Below are 22,855 nucleotides of genomic sequence, written 5' to 3'. Positions count from 1 at the left end.
AAGGATAGGAATACCAGTAGATTTTGACCTTGAGGGGACATTTCTCAGGTCCCCATGAGGAAACAGGCTTATAAATCATGCACAATGAGTTTTTTTGAGGAAGTAGAAGTGTGCACAATCTCCTGTGAGGGCTAGGTTTAGGTGTAGGGTAGGTGTAGGGCCATAGAAAGTACGGTTTGTACAGTATAAAAACCATTACGCCTATGGAATGTCCCCATAAAACATGTAAACCCAACGTGTGTGTGTGTGTGTGTGTGTGTGTGTGTGTGTGTGTGTGTGTGTGTGTGTGTGTGTGTGTGTGTGTGTGGAGATCTGATGAAGAGTCTGTCCATCATTTACCACAGTGATCAGCTCCAGGTCCTTTAGGAATGTCCTCTCAGTGCTCAGCAGCTCTTTAGCTATGCAGTATGCATTATCAGTGGGAAGGCTCTGTACAAACACAAACAATACAACAGTCATCAGTACAATGTAACACTTCATGAAAACTGACATTAACTATACTACAGTTGAGTGGGAGAGATAGTTTATTATGCATATAAACACAATAAAGCCACAGTGATGTACAGTTGAGGTCAAAAGTTTACATATACCTTGCAGAATCTGCAAAATGTTAATCATTTAACCAAATTAAGAAGGATCATAAAAAATGCATGTTGTTTTTTTATTTAGTACTGACCTGAATAAGATATTTAACATAGATGTTTACATAGTCCACAAGAAAAAATACTAGTTGAATTTATAAAAACAACCCTGTTCAAAAGTTTACATACATTTGATTCTTAATACCTTGTTGTTACCTGAATGATCCACAGCTGTGTTTTTTTTTTCTTCCTTGTTTGTTTTGAATTTGAAAATCAGGGTAAATTTAACTTTTTTTGTCTTCTGGGAAACATGTAATCTTTTGTAGCTTCTGAAAGGCAGTACTAACCGACAACAATAGGTAATTTAGGTAAAATAAAAAAAAATTACACATCTTCCCTCTGTTCAAAAGTTTTCACCCCCGGCTCTTAATGCATTGTTTCTCCTTCTGAAGCATCAGTGAGCGTTTGAACCTTCTGTAATAGTTGCACATGAGTCCAGTTGTCCTCAGTGTGAAAAGATGGATCTCAAAATCATACCGTCATTGTTGGGAAGGGTTCAAATGCACAAAAATTCTGGAAGAAACAACGAATTTGTGGGACCTGAAGGATTTTTCTAAAGAACAGCAGACAGTTTAACTGTTCAGAACAAACAAGGGACTCATAAACAACTATCACTAAACAAAAAAACAGCTGTGGATGATTAGGTAACAACACAGTATTAAGAATAAAGTGTATGTAAACTTTTGAACGGGGTCATTTTTATAAATTCAGTTCAATTCATTTTGTATGATTCTTCTTATTGTGTTAAACTAAAATTTTGAAAATTCTGAAACTTTTGACATCAATTGTATATTTTAAATGTAATTTAACTACATGTAGGCTAGTGCAATGTTATCAAAGCTGAATTTTCATCACTTAATTTCTTATTATTATCAAATGTTGAAAACTGTGCTGCTATGGTACTATATAACAATTCTTAATGCTTTTGAGAACAATTTTGCTAGCAAACCCATTCATCCACAGATCTCACCTTCCTCCTGTTGTCCTCTTCATCATCAGCACGTATGGCACCGTTGTCATTCAGCATTGGAGAGATGAGAGGAGACGGTGTCGCTCCTCTACAGTCATCAGCGTGACCATTAACTAAAGCACAAGTCACCTCTAAAAAACAAGAGACAGGCACAGATGAAGATCATTAGCACAGATCAGAGAGAGATTCCCATTATATTTAACATTTTGATATGTGGTGTGTGCATGTAGACTTCATTTTCACTTATTTTAGCATGCAAATATGCATCAAAATACTATGGTACAGCCATGTTTCTTTTGAATATTAACCATGGGAGTAGCATGTTATTTTGTACCATGGAGTACCATATGAATACCATAGTACAGAGATATGGTTATCAAACTGTACAACACCACGATGTTTATCAAAGTTGCTGTACTGTGGTATTGCCATTGTACTTTTGGTACAGCAGTAACAGTTCTTGAATCTAAATGTGTAAAATAAATGAATAAACAAACAAACACATAAATAACTGATAAATACTAAATATGAACGTATATGTTAATTGTTACTCTAGTCCAGTGCACTTCCCACAGATCTCTACTCCTACAGGAGGTTTTTCTCAGTACTTGCCCAAATCCACTTCTTGTGTTTCCTTTGAGTAGTTCAGTCGTGATAAATAAAGCAGGTGCAGCCCGACACAGACACCAACACAAACCAGTGTGAGTTATCGTAATGATATACAGTATTCACTACCAGTCAAAGTTATGGATACTTTTCTCTTGAAAGCTCTTAAACTAAAGGTTTAAAAGTTGGGCCGCTGTGTGAAAAACAAGTATACTTTAGCATACTTTTAAAAAAGTATAGAAGTACTATACTTAAGTGTGAACAGACAGTAATGTTTTCAAAACCATTTTATTATACTGCATAATACTATTATTAAGCACATTTATTTTTTACAAGGGTATAAAGTGAAGGAAAATGCATCACGAAGTCGCACACATATGATCTCCTTCAATACAGTTAAAAGTTAGATGAGTGATAGCTGGATGAGAATTGTTAGTCATTGTCATTTTGGTCATCACTTAATTTCCATAAATCCATTTATGTTATTTTATACTTTTGACAAGTTGAAAATCTGGAAAATTGTAAAAAGGAACGTGTCCGAACTTTAACTGGTAGTGTAGCTACAACACAAACTTCTCCATGTAAGCCATTCAACATATACAAACAATATAAAGAATGCACATTACACCATACATACAGTATCTCACAAAAGTGAGTATACCCCTCACATTTCAGCTACCATTTTAGTATATCTTCTCAAGGGACAATACTATAGAAATGAAACTTGAATATATTTTAGAGTAGTCAATGTGCAGCATGTATAGCAGTAGAGATTTGCTGTCCTCTGAAAATAACTCAACATACAGCCATTATTATCAAAATAGCTGGCAACAGAAGTGAGTACACCCTAAGTGATAACAGCAGTATGTTGTTTAACCATGCAAAGCCACATGTCCTATTCATCATGTTTATATTTTTGTCTGCTTGACAGGACCATACAAACTTGTGTATCTTGTATTAGAACAGTTAAAAGTAGGTGCTTAAAGTACAATTCTCTCATACTGACCACTGGATGTTCAATATGGCATCTCATGGCAAATAACTCTTTTTTGGATTTGAGAATTAGAATTGTTGCTCTCCACAAAGATGGCCAAGACTATTAGAGGTTCAGTAACACCCTGAAACCGAGTTACACTACAGTGGTCAGGGTCACACAGAGGTTTTTCAAGATGGGACAGGCCTTGCAAGGGTCGATCAACGAAGTTGAGCACTCGTTCTGTGCGTCAGGTACAGAATCTGGCTTCAAAAAACAGACGCATGAGTGCTGCCAGCATTGCTTTAAAGGTTGCAGAAGCTTGTCAGTGCTCAGACCATACGCCGCACACTGCAACAAGTCGGTTTGCATAGGCGTCGTACCAGAAGGAAGCCTCATCTGAAGCTGGCTCACAAGAAAGCCCGCAAACAGTTTGCTGAAGACAACCAAAAGCATGAATTACTGGAACCATGTCCTGTGGTCTGATGAGACTATAGGATTAACTTGTTTGGTTCAGATGGTGTCCAGCATGTGTGGTGATGCCCTGGTGAGGAGTACCAAGAAAATTGTGTCTTTCCTACAGTCAAGCATGGTGGTGGTAGCATCATGGGCTGGGGCTGCATGAGTGCTGCTGGTACTGGGGAGCTTAAGTTTATTGAGGGAAACATGGATTTCATTATGTACTGTACAGAACTAGGCCGAACGGCAGTTTCCAACATGATAACGATCCCAAACACACCACCAAGATGACAACTGCCTTGCTGAGGAAGCTGAAGGTGAAGGTGATGGGGTGGCCAAGTATGTCTCCAGATCTAAACCCTATTAAACACCTGTGGGGCATCCTCAAGTGTAAGGTGGAGAAGCACCATGTGTCTAATGTCCAGCAGCTCCGTGAGGAGTGGAAGAGGATCCCAGCAACAACCTGTGCAGCTCTGGTCAATTCCATGCCCAGGATGATTAAAGCAGTGCCAGATAACAATAGTGCTAACACAATATATTGAGACTTTAGACAAGTTCACTTAGGGTGTACTCACTTTTTTGTTGCCAGCTATTTTGACAATAATGGCTGTATGTTGAGTATTTTTCAGAGGACAGTAAATCTCTACTGCTATACAAGCTGCACATTGACTACTCTAAAATATATCCAAGTTTCATTTCTATAGTATTGTCCCTTGAGAAGATATACTAAAATGGTTGCTGAAATGTGAGGGGTGTACTCACTTTTGTGACATTCTGTACATATATAACATGAACAAATGCATGTATACAGCATATTATATACATACATGTGTTGACAGATAGCAAGACATGCGCTTTGCAGCCATAGAAAGCAGGGAGGGTGGGAGGTGTTGGTAGGATTGAAAGGGAATGGAGGGAAGGATTATGAAAAAATATGAGCATTACAAGCTTTAAAAAACAATTCCTGAGTCTTCAAAGGCCAACTGTAACTTTATTGACACTAGTGCACAAAATACATTGTTAGAAAGTCTATGTGGTTCATAAAGAGCAGCAGAACCAAAAGTCATTGAGAAGGAACAGGCAGGGAAACATCAGAACAGAGATTAAGCTTGAACAGTGCTGAATGAGACAGAGGAAGAGAGGGAACGACTATGTTCAGAATAGCAACTCCCATACTACTGTACTTATTGTGTAGTCTGTGTAGTTTGGTTATATGCAGTATGTACTGCGCAAGATACTATATCCTACAATCCCCAGTGTGACAGAAGAGCTGGACATAAATGTAGGCCACTTAAATGTACATTGTTGTTATGGTAAATGTCAACAATATAGCTTACTACTATTTGAATTGTTGTTGCATAGTTCATTTATTAAATACTTAATGTTTCATATATTATTTTTTAAAACGTGCATGAAGTATACAGTGTGTAGTGTGCAGCAAACAGTATGCTAGTATTCCATTCTGAACATAGCCAAAGTGTGAGAAAGATCATCAACATGTTATTCACACAAATGAACAGCAGGTGGCGTCATTTTTTCAGGCCATCTAGCTGATTTATAAACAATCCTGGTGTATACTATTGTGTGAACAAAAAAAGAAGATCAGTAATGTCACAGACATTCATAAGGATATTGCAATTTTCATGTGTGAAAATTTCACAGAATGCACTGCCTTTCAGCTTTCATTGAAATAGAACAGAACAGCCATATGAAGGGAGAGCATGCAGCCCAGCATTTAAAAACACCATTAGTTACAAAGATTCGTTCATTCCATTTTAAATGCCAGCGGAAAACATAACAAGCATTTATTGATTATAAATGACAAGGATGACAAGCTCAAGCGGTTTCAGAAAAAAAAAAAAACAGGGCAGAAAAGAAACAATAGTGAATATCAGCCAATAGTGCAATAACAATAAAGCTGAGTGAGAAATCAGGCAGGGATTAGAAACACATGTGCTAGATGGCATTATCACATTTTGTTCTGGGAATTTTAGAAAAAACTACTACAACAGGTATGCAATTTTTGTTAAAATATCAAACACCCTAAATCAAATGCCCTTTCCAATCCCTGCGGAAGGATAACAGTTAAACCCATGTGCAAGGTAAGGTAGAGGTGCTCAGGGAGGGAGAGAGAGTGAAACACAGTGAGACGCAGACACAAATGCCGTGACACTTTCTCTCTATAGACTGAACCATCATACTGCTTAAAGAGAGAGTTCACTCAAAAATGAAAGTTCTGTCATTACCTACTCATACTCATGTCATTCCAAACCCATACAACCCATTGCGACCAACAAACCTTGGTTGTTTTCTAAAAAGACAGTGCAGTGCAGTTTTGTGTTCCATGGAGGGAAATAAAAGTCATCCAGATTTGAAATGACATGAGGTTGAGTATACAATGACATGATTTTCATTTCATTAACTGAAATCTCTTACTGACATTCATCACAATTCTGACACAATAGGACAAAACCCCCTTATATTTAAAATGCTTACAATCAAATCTACCTAATAAAAATCATGCAGGATTTTATAAGATACCGTTAAAAATGTCCAGTTTCTGAATCTAATTCCTCATAGTAAACAGAGATATTTCCAAGGCTCAGCCAGAAGGAGAAATGAGCCACACAATGAAGACCATGATATGAAGCTCTTTTGCCAAAGCTCAGGATGAGTGAAACTTCAAAAATCACACTGTTCCTTAAATGATTCTATGACGAAGCAGCTGTGAGTGCCAGCACAAATGTACAAATGGCAAACTGGCAAAAGGATGACTGAAAGTATTAATGAAGATGAATATATCTACCAGGGGAAGCCAACTCTGCTCCTGGAGAGCTATCATCCTACAGAATTCAGCTGTAACCCCAATAAAACATACGTAATCCAGCTACACAAGGTGTTCAGGATTACCTAAAAGTAACAAGCAGGTGTGTTGGAAATGAAGTTTGCAGGATGGTAGTCCTCCAGGAAGCAAGCTGGCTACCCATGCTTTAGACCAGTGGTTCTCAATCCTGGTCCTGGGGGACCCCTGCTCTGCACATTTTGCATGTTTCCCTTATTTAACACCTGATTGAGATCATCAGCTCATGAGGAGAGAGATCCATGAACTGAACTAATCAGCTAATGATCTCAGTCAGGTGTGTTAAATAAGGGAGACATGCAAAATGTGCAGAGCAGGGGTCCTCCAGGACCAGGATTGAGAACCACTGCTTTAGACCAGGGGTAGGCAACTTTGGTCCTGGAGGGCCACTGTCCTAGAAAGTTTAGCTCCAACCCTAATCAAACACACCTGAACAAGCTAATCAAGGTCTTCAGAATTACTAGGGCTACAGGCAGATGATTTTTTTTCAGGGTTGGAGCTAAACTCTGCAGGACATCAGCACTCCAGGAAAGATGTTGCCTATCCCTGGTTTAAGTCCAACCCTACTCAAACACACCTTTCTAGTGATCTAGAAGACATTGATTAGCTTATTAATGTGCGTTTAGTGGAGCTAAACTCAGCAGGACAGTGGCCCTCCAGAACTGAAGTTGCCCATCCCTGCTCTACACCAAGGGTAGGCAAGCTCGGTCATGGAGGACCACTGTCCTGCAGAGTTTAGCTCCAACACTAATCAAACACACCTGACTGTAGCTTTCTGGTGATCTTGAAGACATTGATTGGCTTGCTCATGTGTGTTTGGTTAGGGTTGGAGATAAACTCTGCAGGACAGTGGCCCTTCAGGATCGAACTTGCCTACCCCTGCTCTACACCAGAGGTGTCCAGTCCTGCTCCTGGAGGGCCACTGTCTTGCAGAGTTTACCTTTAACACCAAATTAAACACACCTGAACCAGCTAATCAAGGTCTTACTAGGCATAATAGAAACTTCTAGGCAGGTGTGCTGAGGAAGTTAGAGCTAAACTCTGCAGGACAGTGGCCTTCCAGGACCAAATTTGCCCATCCCTGCTCTACACCATACTGAGAGCGGCTCAGTGCTAAGGTTGCTACACATGCTTCAAAGCACTTCAAACACACATGACCAAGGTGAGCAAGGTCTTCAGGATTACTAGACAGCTACAAGTAGGGTTGGAACTAAACTCTGCAGGACAGTGGACCTTGATGACCAGAGCTGTTCAGCCTTGTTCTAAAAGTACCACAATAATTTCAATTGTACAGTAGGATCCAAACGATATTTCCTACAGTTAAAGTCTAAAAGTAATGGTTTATGCAGAGTGTTCCTCATAAAGGAGAGGCATGAAGGCCCCAAAAATTGTTCTACCTCAGACTCATTCATATTACAGCCTTGCCCTTAACAACCTAGAGCGAAATTATAAATTGACAATGCTGTTGGAGACCCAGATTCAACACTAAGGCTAAACCTAACCCTAATCCAGACATCTGATTGGTCAACAGGAAAGTTGCTCCAGGACCAATATGGATATAGATCCAGAAACATGTCTTGGCAAAATCACATTCACATTATAGCTTCTTGCTTTTTTCCAAACCTACAGATCTCGATCTAGAGAAGTATCTCCAACACCACTCTGAATTTCTGAAGTATTCCAGATTATTGCAGCATCAGAGCTGCAGCTAATTAGCATTCTCTGCAGAACTTGGCACCACAAAATTCCCCTCTTGCTCAATGCAGAGGCTGGATAAAATCACTTTACAGAGTTTTCCCTTAAGAAAGGGAATAATTATCCGCCTTGTCACTCAGCTAAGGCCATCTCAGGTTATAGGAATAGAAAACTTAGTGTGGCATCGTTGAAAAGCACACCCCAATGACGTTTTCACTCTAGCATTCTAGCAGCTAAACACTTGCATCCCTTCCTCATCACTGAGGTTCACACACCCTCCTTCATCGTCAAGCTCATCTAGCTGCAAGCTTCCGAACGAATACTTGTTTCTGGGGAGAGGGGAACTACGGGCAGCTTGGTTTTCAAACCCTAACGATTGGCTGCACGAGCCAGTAGACTCCGCCTCTTCAGAGTCACTAGTGTCTGTTCCACTACTGGTGGAGCCATCAATCATCTGCACAGCCCCGAAGCGCCGGTGCGGGGAGCTTGGCTTGTGATTGGCTTTGCCGGGAGGCGTAAGCCCGTTGGCCAGCATTCGCCGCTCCAACATGGCCATTCTCTCGGCACGGGAGAGAGGTGAAGGGTGTGGCTGATTCGAAGTGCGCATGTTTCTTTCTAACTGGGACTTGTTTGCTGAACGATTCATAATTGGGGAGCAGCTACTAAATAGTCCCCCCCTTTCCTCCCGTCCTGCTTTTGAACTAAAGCTCCGCCCGGTGTGTCCATTATACTGGGCATAGCTTAGTGAGCTGGTCCTGTGAATTGAGGAAGGGGCGGGGCTAGAGGTCAGGCTCCTGGTGCCTGTGTGGTGGTTAAAGGAGCTTTTTGTGGCCAACTCTTCCAATAGCATGCTATGAAGCGGCCCACGTACCCTGCCTCCAAAAAATGACGACTCAAAAATGTTAGCACTTTGATTTGGAGAAGAGGGGCTGGGATAGCTGTGGGCAGGGCTTTCAGCTTGGCTTACAGGGGAAAGAGGCGGAGACTCTTTCTGTCTGAACTTGCCCAAGTACCTGTCCTGCTGATGTGGTCGGGGAAAACCAAACCCTGTGCCATAAGCGCTGTCGCTGTTGCCATCACGTGTGTGCGAGTGTGACCTGCTGATACGACCTCTGACTTCCTGTTCACTAAACTCTGCATCACTGCAGTCAATATAGGGGATGGATGAGCTGCTGCCTTTAGCTGCACGGGACGCCAGACCTGCTCGATCGACGGGCTGCTGTTTGGCTGCCGGACTTCTGTTGTCCTCCTGAATGGGGTATGTTTGGTCGCTGCATCCATTGTGCTGAGTTGATGGGGAAGAGTTTCCACGTGGCCTTATTACTGCAGAATCTTCTGAGCTTACTAAAAATGAGCCCTCCCAGCTCTGCTTGACAGCCTGAGGGAGGAAGAGAGATGGAAATAATTCTTCCGTCAGTACCTGCTTAAGGGTTCCAGAGTATTCTGGGTTCTACATGAGTCATGGACTACCAATCACTGAAAGTAATCAACTTGTCATTTACAATGGAAGCAGGGTTCTTACACCTTTTCCAAAGTAAAATTCAAGCACTTTTTAAGCACTTTCAAGGTGCATTTTCAAGATTTTCCAGCACTGTGGCAAATTACATATTCACATACATGAGTTCTAAATTTTAAATCAGATGTTATTGTGCTATTAAAAAACAACTGTCTAGATTGCATATAACATTGCCCCATATAAATAGTCAACATTCAGTATACAAATTATATAATTTAAAATATATAATTAATATAATTTACTGAGTATCTGTAGTATTTAAAAAAAAAATTTTTAGAGGCTTTTTAAGACCTGCACAAATAAAAGTAATACTGTATGAGTGGAGTAGGGCAATGTCTATGGTAACACATTAATGACTGCTATAAAATGACTGTAAAAAAAAATGATAAACTAAAATTCTAAAACTTGAAAACTTTCTAAAACTTGAAGGATTTTCACAAATACATTTCACATTCCAGCCTAAAAGTAGCCTACTAAAAGGTAGTCAAAAAGACACTATAAAATTAATAATACAATTTAACTGGCCCAAATGAAAAAAGACCATTTTTTAAACATATTTTTTGATTGACATTTAGACTCCTACCTGATTTCCTATTCACAAATATCAAGGTATTTTTTTCACTATTTACAGTGTATCTGCAGAATTTTTAAATACCAATTTAAGGCAATTTATGACCCTTTTTAAGAGCTGCACAAGTAAAATGAACACCGTAGTGGGGTTGAACAATGTACAGTAACATTAAGCCATAAAATGACATCATTTATAATTCAGATTTTCACAAGAACAAAACATCTTATACAATGGCATTTCAGCCTTTATACCTTTAAAATGGATATATCAAGTATAATTTATTTAAAACATAAATATTACTGTCTTAATTGTTTAGATTTTAAGAAAGCACATAACTTTTACATTTACAACTCTTATGTGTTTGCTGCATAAAAACATGGGCCAATATTTGTAATAATCTTACTAAACAGCTGAATATTCGCAAATTCATTCCCTGTCACGAGGGGGCGCTTTAGGGAGTGCTGAAATATTACGGTTTCCTAGTAACGGCTGTATACAAATCAGCATTAACGCAGTTTTATCAGACATGAAATGAAAATGCCAACGACACGTTTCTGAGGACAGTCGGTTCCCTTCAAATACATTCATATAAAGACATCCGTGCCGCGTTTTGACTTTGAAACCTGCAGTGTTTATTCAATATGACATCATAGCCTTTTGAAGTTTTATCCAGCCCTATCGGGGGACATAGGGCTGGCAATTTTGCGATCCCCAAATTCTCGTTTTAAACATAATTCTATTCTACTAAAATAACTATTTAGTATGAAAGCGAATTAATATGAAACCGATGCAACTGCATATTCAAGCACTTTCAAGCACTTCATACAAAATCCAAGCATTTTTTAAACCTTGAAAACACTACATTAAAATTCAAGCATTTTCAAGGAATTCAAGCACCCGTACGAACCCTGTGGAAGTCTAGGGTCCAGCATCCCAGAGGGTGAAGAAGCAGAAATGTGTTGAATGCTTAATTGTCCTTTTTTTAGGGTGGAACTACTATACAGAGGATGAACCTATGGTTATGCCAGCACATGGTTTGCTCTATGTGAATGGAAGTTTGCGGATAGTTACATCATGTCCCTTTCTGCTACTCTTGCCAGGGCTAGATTATAAACTGGACCACTGGGATCATTGCCGCGTAGCCTCTGAAGCTTCGGGATGCCAGGTTCTTCAGCCAAAAAAGGCTGAACACTAGGGTCCTCTAGGGCCCAGTCTATTGGTTCAGTCATTCATTTGCATTCAGTAGTTGTTTAGCTAGCATTACTGTTGCAGCTCTTAGTAAATACCTAAATGGGTGTAGATGCTTCACTGCCATGTATTACATGGATCAGAATGATCGCCTATGATTTTAACATAAATTATACTGACACTAGTGAGTTTTAGAGAACGAATTACACATTAATCAATCCCTTATTTGTCCAACCAAAGAGAAGCAACTTGGGTATCATTTAGGATATTTTGAGTCAAATATTTCCACCTTTTTTAAGCCTTGCTGTTTATGATTGTTGTGTCAGTCAGAGATTTTCTGCTTCTCAATCATACAGGTAATTCTCCTGTTGTCTGTTCCATCGTTAAATTTTTGCTCTTTGCATCACCAAACTACACTACGCTAGATGTCTCAACAGAGACAATGGCCAATGAGTGTAAGGATTTTCTCTGATGCCACATATAAAACATATTTTTTAAATTATTATGAGTACGGTATTATGTTTGTGTTTACAGCCATTCGGATTCAGACTTTTGACAAAACCTTTTTTTTTTTATGTGTACAACTTTCTAGCACTAACCTACTAGATGCAACCTAAATATTATTATTTATCTGTTTTTCCATTTCCATTTCAAATTTATTTCTTTCCAAACTGACATTATGCAACAAATGCTTTGGAATAAGTTTGTGTTGAACCCAAAACATTCCTTCAAAACATCTCTCTTAATTAAAAATGTACTGAAAACATTCATATGTGAAGAGACTAACTTGATTTGGCACTTGATGCTGTGCAGAACGCAGAGGTGACAGACTGCTGTTGTACTGCACTCTACTATGCTTCCTGAAAGAGAAAAAAACAAACACACACACACACACACACACACACACACACACACACACACACACAATGAACCACACAGCCTTACAAGTTTCTACTAATTAAATCTTAAAGGAATAGCAATTATTTATTAAAATAACAAATCAGACTCACCTATCAAAGGGAAGCTTTTTAAACTCATTTTCCTTCACATAATCTATCACCTGCTTCTGTGTCCGACCGCTGCAGAAAAGGGGGGGTAATTAGTCCAACTAATTAGACAACATGTTCACAAGAGCAAAATAATGCAGTACAGTTAAAATTACAATCACAAAACATAATGAATGTATACTCTCTTTAAGTACACTTAACTGGCCTTTTATTTAATTAATGTTACATTATCTACCAGTACAGTTTAAAAAACACTTTTAGATTTGAAGTACACTGCATGTGCACAAGCAATACAGTTAAGTGCACTTCTTTTTACAAGTGTTCACACTTCTCCGTCAGACAAATTCACACATATAAATGCTACCAAAAGCATTTCACCAGTACCTGAACCTGAAGGAAGAGCCCCTGCTGAAGAGCACCGGTTTAGGTTTGGGTCTGGGCTCCTCATAGAGCCTGAAGAAGGCGTGATACTCCACACTGATCTTCCAAAACATTTTACAGCAGTCCCGACTCGCCATTAAAAACTCCAGAGTATCCTGATTAGCATTCTGCTACAGGACGAGACAAGACAGAGACACCACGTTACAAATCAACATGATGAATGAGTGTGTAATACATTCATACTACACAAAACTCACGCTAGGGTCTGCTCTTAGTTTGATAAGGAACCTCCTTCTCTTGAAACTCAGCTTGCGGATTTTAGACCAGTTGAAGTTGTTGATCCTGTTGTGTCCCTGAGTAAAACACAACTCATGTTATGCTGTGGTTCACGTATGTCTGTGTGTGAGATAGTGTGTGATTGCATGTACCTGAAACACGAGGACACCACCGTGTGCTACAGACAGGCTGAGTTTGGTTCCTTCTCTGTCTTTAGCAGGATGGAGTCGGATACCGTACATCTCCAACCTGCACGCCACCTCCAGCAACCGGTAATCTGACTCTGCTGGCGTCTGTCCACTTAAACACAAACGCAATCACCAATTTAGAACATTGACTGGTGTTTTGCTACATGCTATACTGTACTTGTACTAACCGCTGTTCTTTAGAAAAATCCATCAGGTCCCACAAATTCTTTGGTTTTTCAGCATTTTTGTGTATTTGAACCCTTTCCAACAATGACTGTATGATTTGGAGATACATCTTTTCACACTGAGGACAACTGAGGGACTCATATGCAACTATTACAGAAGGTTCAAATGCTCACTGATGCTCCAGAAGGAAACACAATGCATTAAGAGTTTTAAGATCAGGGTACATTGAACTTATTTTGTCTTCTGGGAAACATGTAAGTATCTTTTGTAGCTACTGTACTAAATGACAAAAATATGATATTTAGGCAAAATAAGAAAAATGCACACATCTTCATTCTGTTCAAAAGTTTACACCCCTGGCTCTTAATGCATTGTTTTAATTTCTGAAGCATCAGTGAGCGTTTGAACCTTCAGTAATAGTTGCATGTGAGTCCCTCAGTTGTCCAGAGTGTGAAAAGATGGATCTTAAAATCATACAGTCATTGTTGGAAAGAGCTGAAAAACACAAAAAATGCTGAAAAACCAGAGTGCGTGGGACCTGAAGGATTTTTCTGAAGAACGGCAGGCAGTTTAACTGTTCAGGACAAACAAAGGTCTCATTAACAACTATCACTAAACAAACAAACAAACAAACAAAAAAAACAGCTTTGGATCATTCCGGTAACAACACAGTATTAAGAATCAAGAGGACGTAAACTTTTGAACAGGGTCATTTTTAAAATGATCTCTTGTGGACTATATGTAAATGTCTTTTATGTGAAATATAGGTCAGTACTAAATAAAAAATAACATGCATTTTGTATGATCCCTCTTTTTTGGTAAAATAATTAACATTTTTCTGCAAGGTGTATGTAAACTTTTGACCTCAACTGTATATTGTCACAACAGCAACTACTAAATGTCCTCTGAATTATATTGCAGGTGGAAAAACAATCCACAAATAGTTAAATTACTTCATCAAATCAAATAGACTAAAAGTGTGCAGACTGCAAGCATTGATGTTTTGTTTGGGAAACTCACATGTGTTTATGGTGGAACTCCATGATTTTGTCCATCAGGGCCATCTGGTCAGGGATGTAGTTGGTGTTAAGCAGATGTTGTCTACACTGTGTTTCCTCAAAATCCCCAATCTCAGCTAAATAAACACACACAGGTTCACACACATACACATAAATTTGTGGTACTTAATTATAAAACAGTTCTCGAGTTTAATTTCTTTTATAATGTAACTTGACAAAGAAAACGTAAACTTATTACAAGTTATGGATTTACACGTGAAAACACCCTTGTGGAAATGGCAGCTATGTGTATATATTGGCTATTTTATACATTTTAGTGCAGCTCATACAATCATATTTTAGAGTCTGAACTATCTGTTTTAGTTACGGCTTACTAGTTAAGGCTGCATCTGACACAATCACAGTCAGCATAACTCACACTGGATGATATGAGACACCAAAAGAGCCGCGCTAGCGTCGCTACACGTGAGACGTCCGGTGGCCAGATCCTGCCTCACCTGCAGCGCAAACAAGTACCTAAGAGAAAACAGGCATATAAACACATTTGAGAGACACATGAAGACCTCCCTGAATGAGCTGACAGCGAGTGGAGTGATGGATTCACCTGGTCAGCTCCTCCAACAGCAGCGTATGATCAGGGGGGAAGAATTTCACAACAAAGCGAAGGACAGTGTGCTTGGGCCCTGGACACACATATGTTTACATAAGCCTGGTATCAATGTGTTAGACTCAGAACATTCAAAAATAGAGACTGGTATGTCTTGTGGAAATCACATAGAGATACTAAACTCTCTCTCTCACAAATACACACACACATACAGTAGTGAGGCCTCTTACGTGTGATCTGCTTTCTAATGGGCTTTAGTAAATCCAACCAAACCTGTGGAGTAGAGCACACAGCAGAGATGAGTCCAACTGACACACAGATCTTTAAACAGGCCTCATACAAGGCCTCATACAGGGCAAGATGTAGGTGACTTTGTTTCTTCAGTAGAACACAAAGACGATTTTTAACTCAAACCGTTGCAGTCTGTCAGTCATATAATGGCAGTCAATGGCTCCATGGCTTTGAGAGTCCAAAAAAAACAACATACACAGACAAACCCAAATTATAAATTGAGCACCGGCTCTTGTAAATGCGCTCAGCACTGTTGGACATTGCGGTGGATCAGAGGTAAAAAATTATATAAATACTGTTCAGTTTCTTGCTCAGACTGATCGTTTTGTGTCTTAAGACCTCAATGTACCATCACGAGCCGCAGGGTTGAATTTGCTTTTGTCTGTGAATATTTTTCTTGACTCTAAAAAGCCATGGGTGCGATTGACTGCCATTATGTGACTGACAGACTGCAACGGTTTGAGTTAAAAACCTTTGTTTGTGTTCTACTGAAGAAACAAAGTCACCTACATCTTGGATGCCCTGGGGATAAGCAGATAAACATCAAATTTTCATATTTGGGTGAACTATCCCTTTAATTATAAAGGTCAGAGAAATGGTGGAAAATGGTTAACATGAATTATTAGATTAGATTAGATTAGATTCAACTTTATTGTCATTACACATGTACAAGTACAAGGCAACGAAATGCAGTTAGGTCTAACCAGGAGTGCAATAAGCAGCAAGTGCAGGATATAGGTATAATTTATAAGTTGTAAGTGCACTTATTAGGGATATGTACAGGGAGAGGCTATGGATAATATTTACAGATGAAGTACTGTGAACATAATTTACAGATGATAATTAACAATTAACAATTAGAATGTACAAATAGATGAACATAATATACAGGTTGCTATTAACTATAATGTAAATTGCAGGTAGATATGAACATAATATACAGGTTGCTGTTTACTGAAGCAGGAATTTACAAATAGACATGTATAGATATTGTAAATCTGTGATAAATCTATATGTATATGTGCAATGGAAATGTGCATTTACAAATGGGTATATACAGTGTAGTGCAAAGAATATTAAATAGTGCAATGGTAGTGGGGAGAGTGTGGGGTGGGTGAGAGGGGCAGGTGTCAGTGGGGGCAGAGTTCAATAAGGAGACAGCTCTGGGAAAGAAGCTGTTCCTCAGTCTGCTGGTTCTAGTCTTTGGGCATCTGAAGCGCCTACCGGAAGGCAGGAGAGAAAACAGTTTGTGGGCGGGGTGAGAGGAATCCTTAAGAATACTGCGTGCTCGACGCAAACAGTGCTTCTTCTGGATGTCCTCAATGGTTGGAAGTGGACTCCCTATGATGTGTTGGGCAGTTTTCACCACCCGCTGCAGTGCCTTACGCTCCACAACAGAGCAGCTTCCGTACCAGACTGTGACACAGTTTGTTAGAATGCTTTCTATCGTGCAGCGATAGAAGTTCACCAGGATGGCTGAGGACAGCTGGTTCTTCTTAAGTGTTCTCAAGAAGAACAGGCGCTGGTGAGCCTTCTTGACCAGGCTGGAGGTGTTGGTGGTCCAGGATAGATCCTCTAAAATGAGGGTCCCCAGGAACTTGAAGGAAGAAACAGGCTCAACACCCATCCCATTGATGTGGATGGGTTCATGTGAACCTCTTCTTCCCTTCCTGAAGTCCACAATGAGCTCCTTGGTCTTGTTAATGTTAAGGAGCAGATTATTGTCTGTGCACCACGTGGCCAGGTGCTGAATCTCCTCCCTGTAGGCAGTATCATCGTTGTTGCTGATGAGACCGATCACTGTAGTGTCGTCTGCGAACTTGATGATGGAGTTAGATCCATAAACAGGCCTGCAGTCGTGGGTGAAGAGGGAGTAGAGGAAGGGGCTCAGCACACAGCCCTGTGGCACACCAGTGTTGAGTGTGACAGTAGTGGAGCAGATGTGACCTGATCTAACATGCTGAGGTCCATAATCCAGTTACACAGTGAGGTGTTAATGTCCAGGTCTCTAAGTTTGGTGATTAACTTAGATGGTCTGACAGTGTTGAATGCTGAGCTAAAATCAACAAACAGCATTCGTGCATAGGTGTTTGTATTGTCCAGGTGTGTGAGTACAGAGTGCAGCGCTATGGAGACTGCATCATCTGTGCTCCTATTGCCACGGTAGGCAAACTGGTGTGGGTCCAGTGTGGATTGGAGAGAGTTCTTGAGGTGTGAGAGGACCAGCCGCTCGAAGCACTTCATAATGATGGGTGTGAGTGCTACAGGGCGGTAGTCGTTCAGGCATGTTGGGTTGGAGTGTTTCGGCACTGGCACAATGGAGGTGGATTTAAAACATGCTGGTACAGCTGCTTGGGCAAGGGACATGTTAAAAATGTCTGTGAATACCCCAGCGAGCTGCTCTGCACATGCCCTCAGTACGCGTCCAGGAATACCGTCTGGTCCAGCAGCCTTGCGCGCGTTGATCCGGCTCAATGCGGTGTGTACATCAGAGGAGGTTAGTGTGATGGGTGAGTGCTCTCAAAGCGAGCATAAAAGTCATTAAGCTCATCCAGGAAGAAGACATTAGTGCCAAAGTCTCTTGCTGTGGTTGATGCGGAGTCGAATCTCGTCCATTTTGTTCACCAGCGACCGTACATTAGCGAGGAAAATGCTGGGTAAAGAGAGCCGGTGTTGTGTTAGCTTTAGCTTAGCTCTTAGTCCTCCACGCATCCCCTGTCTTTGTTTACAGTCACGTCGCCGCCTACGAGCACTTCCGCCCGGCCGGGTAGAGTGCGCAGCCTCGGGTGATCTTGCGATCTCAGGGACGAGTCGAAGATTGCTGATAAAACTGTCGGGAATATACAAACCAATATCCAAAAGCTCCTGTCGGGTGTACGATGCACGAACAGACCCGAGATGAGCAGGTAAAATACTGCAAATTTGCAGAAACTGGAGAGACACTGAGCCTCGCGATGTGTACGCGCCGCCATCTTGGTCTTAATGCTTAATTATGACTGTATTTGGTTAAATAAAAAATAGAAAAAATCTCGGACTTACCATCTTTCTATGATGGCTTTGGTACTCTAGGCCAAAGTAATCCCCCTCAATAAGGTTCAGATGCAGGCAGACCATCTCGAACAGAACCCGGCCCGTAGCTCGATGCTGTTAACAACAAACACAGATGATTTAATGAAGCTTCTATTAAGAACCAAATAGGTTTGATGTCAAAACCTTTTAAACTATTTTGCTTCTGAATCTAAGATCTTGCAAAGGACTATTTAAGAACGGTCAGGACAGCTTTTAGAAAGACAAACTATTGCATGTTGGCTGTTTTTATCATTCAGGCACCTTTCAGGATAAACACCCTTTTAGCGTACTTTTAAAGGAGACTTATTATGCCCCTTTTCACAATATGTAATATAAGTCTCAGGTGTCTCCTTAATGTGTCTGTGAAGTTTCAGCTCAAACTACCTCACAGATCATGTATTACATAATTTTGAAAATGCCTATTTTGAGTGGAAGCAAAAACAGGCTGTTTTCGTGCATGTCTTGAAATGCAAATGACCTGCTTATCCCCGCCCCCTTTTCAGAATAGAGCTGTGCCTTTACAGCTTGTACTTCAGATGCTCTGCTAAAAATATAGGGTTTTCTGAACGAACACATCTGAAGCACGCACACAGAAAGAAATCACGTTTATATTAGATCTGTGTGGCAGCAGCGTAATATACAGTATCTAAATCAATAAATCCACTGCTCTGTTGTCTCTTCTGAGGCTGGGACTCTAAATAGTGTTCAGTGCTCGTCTGTGCAGCCAAAGACAGAACAGTTAGCATACTTTGCTCAATCTTTTGCCATGACGTTAGAACTGGTACACCGTTGTCACTTGCGAAAACAAAATGACACACAGTGGGTGTAAACGTGCAGTTTAAGGGGCAATAATATTATAATAAGATCCCTACGGGGGAGCGAAATCTTACGCACTTGTTTTTTCACATGCTTGCAGAAAAAGGCTTACCAAAACAAAGTTACTGGGTTGTCCTTTTTCACATTTTCTGGTTTAGTAGATGCACTAAGTTATAACACTTAAACAAGGAAAAAGTCAGATTTGCATGATTTGTCCTTTTTAATATGTGCTTTATAAGTACTGGTTGGTGGGCCTATGTATTGCAACCAAATTACCCACAAAGCATCTTGTTGCTCGTCGCCCATTATTTTGGACAGAAACATAGAATAGACAGAATTTTATTGCTTGTTGGAATCTGTATACTTTTCAACAGAAGCTCAGACTGACTCATTACATCATCAGCAGAAGATGAAGCACTGCTCCGCCCCCTTCTGAAGAAACACAAGTCTGAGCAAATATCTGCAGCAATGACAGTGAGATTTGAAACATTCCATCCTGATGATCCTTCCATCCGGTTCCCATGGAAAATCACACAGTTGCCATGGTTATCATAACCAGGGGGCAAGATTATTAACTCATCGTCTCACAGCATAGAGACACATCATAAAGACAAAGACAAAGAGAGAGAGAGAGTGGTAAAAGAGAGACAGAGGTCCTAATTAGGTAAATAAGTCACAAGTGTAAGACCATCAGAAAGGAAAGCTGAACATAGAAACAAAGAGATTTTTAACATTGATGTTAATATTATTCTACTCCTTCGGTAACAACGAACGCATACAAAAATCAATATTGAAAATATTTGACAATGAATGCTATCATCCTGGTGTGTGTGTGTGTGTTTATAACTTAAAGACCCTATGAAATGGCTTCCCCTTGTGAAAGGAAGTACATTTTAGCATGCTTTTAAAACTGGATAGTATAAAAATAACTAAATTAATTACATTTCACACTATAGATAACATTACAATTAAGTTTTTTACATGTGCTTTAGTATGTTATCCTACACATCAAAATACAGTTGAGGTCGAAAGTTTACATACACCTTGCAGAATCTGCAAAATGTGAATTATTTTACCAAAATAAGAGGGATCATGCAAAATGCATGTTATTTTTATTTAGTACTAACTTGAATAAGATATTTCACATAAAAGATGTTTACATATAGTCCACAAGAGAAAATAATAGTTGAATTTATAAAAATGACCCCGTTCAAAAGTTTACATACACTTGATTCTTAATACTGTGTTGTTACCTGAATGATCCACAGCTGTTTTTTTGTTTGTTTGTTTGTTTAGTGATAGTTGTTTATGAGTCCCTTGTTTGTCCTGAACAGTTAACCTGCCTGCTGTTCTTCAGAAAAATCCTTCAGGTCCCACAAATACTTTGGTTTTCCAGCATTTTTGTGTATTTGAACCCTTTCCAACAATGACTGTATGATTTGGAGATCTATCACTTCACACTGAGGACAACTGAGGAACTCAAATGCAACTATTACAAAAGGTTCAAACGCTCACTGATGCTCCAGAAGGAAACACAATGCATCAAAAGCTGTGTACATTTTTCTTATTTTGCCTAAATATCTTTTTTTTTTTTATTCAGTACTGCCCTTCAGAAACTACAGAAGATACTTACATGTTTCCCAGAAGTTAAATTCGCCCTGATCTTCAAATCCAAAAAGTGTTCACCCCTCAGCTCTTCTCTGGTGAAATACCTTATTCTGGTCAGTACTAAATAAAAAAATAACATGCATTTCGTATAATCTCTCTTGATCCCTCTTATTTTGGTCAAATAATTAACATTTTGCAGATTCTGCAAGGTGTATGTAAACTTTTGACCTCAACTGTAAGTTAAGTACACTTAAGTGGACTTTTTTCATTATCGTATCTGCAAAGTATACATACTTTTAAGATCTGAAGTACACTACAAGTGTACATTCAATACAATACAAGTGCATATTCACACAGTTTTCATGTGATGATATATTTCCTGTTAAAAGGAATTTGATTTGTTATTTGCTATTGCTAGCCAACTGCATGTGGTATTAGAAGAAGGTTTTTACTTTCTATCTTTGATTGGGTAAACACTGGGATCCATTCCTGAATCATTATCAGTCTGTTTTATATTAAAAAATTCTGGAAGAGAAAGACTGTAAATGTCAAAAGTGTATTTGCAAAAAACAAATTTACACTAGCATATAGATGACATTAATGGACTAAAAACCACAACCCTTAACTCTATTTAGGCACAGTGTTATGTTTGTGGTCAAGAAAGATAAATGCATTTTTGAAATAATTAGCTACAGCTCCAATACACACATCCGTTTGTCTGTCACTGTCTTTGTCTGTCGCTCTACAAACAGAACTGACCCATTATATCTAGTTAACATGAGCCAAGTCAATTACTGAGAGGTTACAAGACAACAGAAGCGGGTGAAAATGCCACAGGCATCTGTCTGTGTGTGTGTGTGTGTGTGTGTGTGTGTGTGTGTGTGTGTGTGTGTGTGTGTGTGTGTGTGTGTGTGTGTGTGTGTGTGTGTGTGTGTGTGTACGTGTGTAGTCTATTCATTAACTCAGCCCAGCAGAAACTGGTGTTCAGTCGGTGGAAAATCACCCTGAAACATTTGTTCAGCCCTCTTTGTTTGCAAGATCTAAGACATTTTCTAAAGAGAACCTTGTACAGACACAAAAACAGCAAATGGTCTGTCATTGTGGATGCTCTATTGTGTCAGGAGGACAGATTGTCATTGCCATGCTTGCATCTGCCTTAAAGACACGTCATTAGAGATCACATCACACACACGCCATTCTTCCCATCCCCCCACACCAACACATGGAAAATACAATGCTAATGCCACACTGTTGAAACACTTGCAACAAATTAAATAAGTAACATGATACAGCAACTGCAACCCTTTTATTTATTACTTATAATAGCATATTAGTTTTAGTGAATTGTTTTCACAAGAGTGGGCAGGACATTAATGTATGTGTATGTATATATACATTCAAGCCGAAATGATTCATACCCCTGGCAAATTCTGACTTAAAGTTACTTTTATTCAACCAGCTAGTTTTTTTTATTTTTATTAGAAATGACACCGACGTCTCCCAGAAGATAATAAGACGATGTACAAGAGGAATTATTGTGGAAATTATTACTTATCTTTTATTTACATTTGAACAAAAAGTGGCATGTCCAAAATTATTCATACCCTTCTCAATAATCAATAGAAAAACTTTTATTAGCTATTACAGCAATCAAACGCTTCCTATAATTGCTGACCATCTTTTTGCATGTCTCCACTGGTATTTTTGCCCATTCATCTTTAGCAATGAGCTCCAACTCTTTCAGGTCTCCTTGCCATCACCCTGATCTTTAGCTCCCTCCACATATTCTCAATTGGTTTTAAAGGAGAACTCCGGTGTGATATTGACCTAAAGTGTATTGAATCATGATACCGAGTGTGAACGTACCTTGCATATCTCATCTCGTCTTGTCCACTGCAGTCCGAAATCTGGGGTCAGTTAGCCGATAC

General features: G+C 39.6%; 1 protein-coding gene across 1 annotated transcript in view; it reads right to left on the bottom strand.

The window, feature by feature from the left end:
• Nucleotides 1–22,855, bottom strand: part of LOC141340435 (FERM, ARHGEF and pleckstrin domain-containing protein 1) — a 69,460-nt gene that overhangs the window by 15,848 nt on the left and 30,757 nt on the right. The window contains exons 3-15 of the mRNA XM_073845395.1: nucleotides 18,474–18,578; nucleotides 15,374–15,416; nucleotides 15,141–15,219; nucleotides 14,955–15,052; nucleotides 14,538–14,652; nucleotides 13,296–13,443; nucleotides 13,125–13,220; nucleotides 12,871–13,037; nucleotides 12,490–12,558; nucleotides 12,267–12,339; nucleotides 9,405–9,582; nucleotides 1,612–1,742; nucleotides 340–429 (exon numbers count right to left, since the gene is read on the bottom strand). Coding sequence (XP_073701496.1) covers nucleotides 340–429; nucleotides 1,612–1,742; nucleotides 9,405–9,582; nucleotides 12,267–12,339; nucleotides 12,490–12,558; nucleotides 12,871–13,037; nucleotides 13,125–13,220; nucleotides 13,296–13,443; nucleotides 14,538–14,652; nucleotides 14,955–15,052; nucleotides 15,141–15,219; nucleotides 15,374–15,416; nucleotides 18,474–18,578 — 1,392 coding nt within the window. The remainder of the gene's footprint in view (nucleotides 1–339; nucleotides 430–1,611; nucleotides 1,743–9,404; nucleotides 9,583–12,266; nucleotides 12,340–12,489; nucleotides 12,559–12,870; nucleotides 13,038–13,124; nucleotides 13,221–13,295; nucleotides 13,444–14,537; nucleotides 14,653–14,954; nucleotides 15,053–15,140; nucleotides 15,220–15,373; nucleotides 15,417–18,473; nucleotides 18,579–22,855) is intronic.

Source organism: Garra rufa, chromosome 8, assembly GCF_049309525.1.
Source record: "Garra rufa chromosome 8, GarRuf1.0, whole genome shotgun sequence".
NCBI lineage: Eukaryota > Metazoa > Chordata > Actinopteri > Cypriniformes > Cyprinidae > Garra > Garra rufa.
The sequence above is the reverse complement of the archived record's forward strand: the minus strand, read 5'-3'. Positions and strand labels throughout refer to the sequence as shown.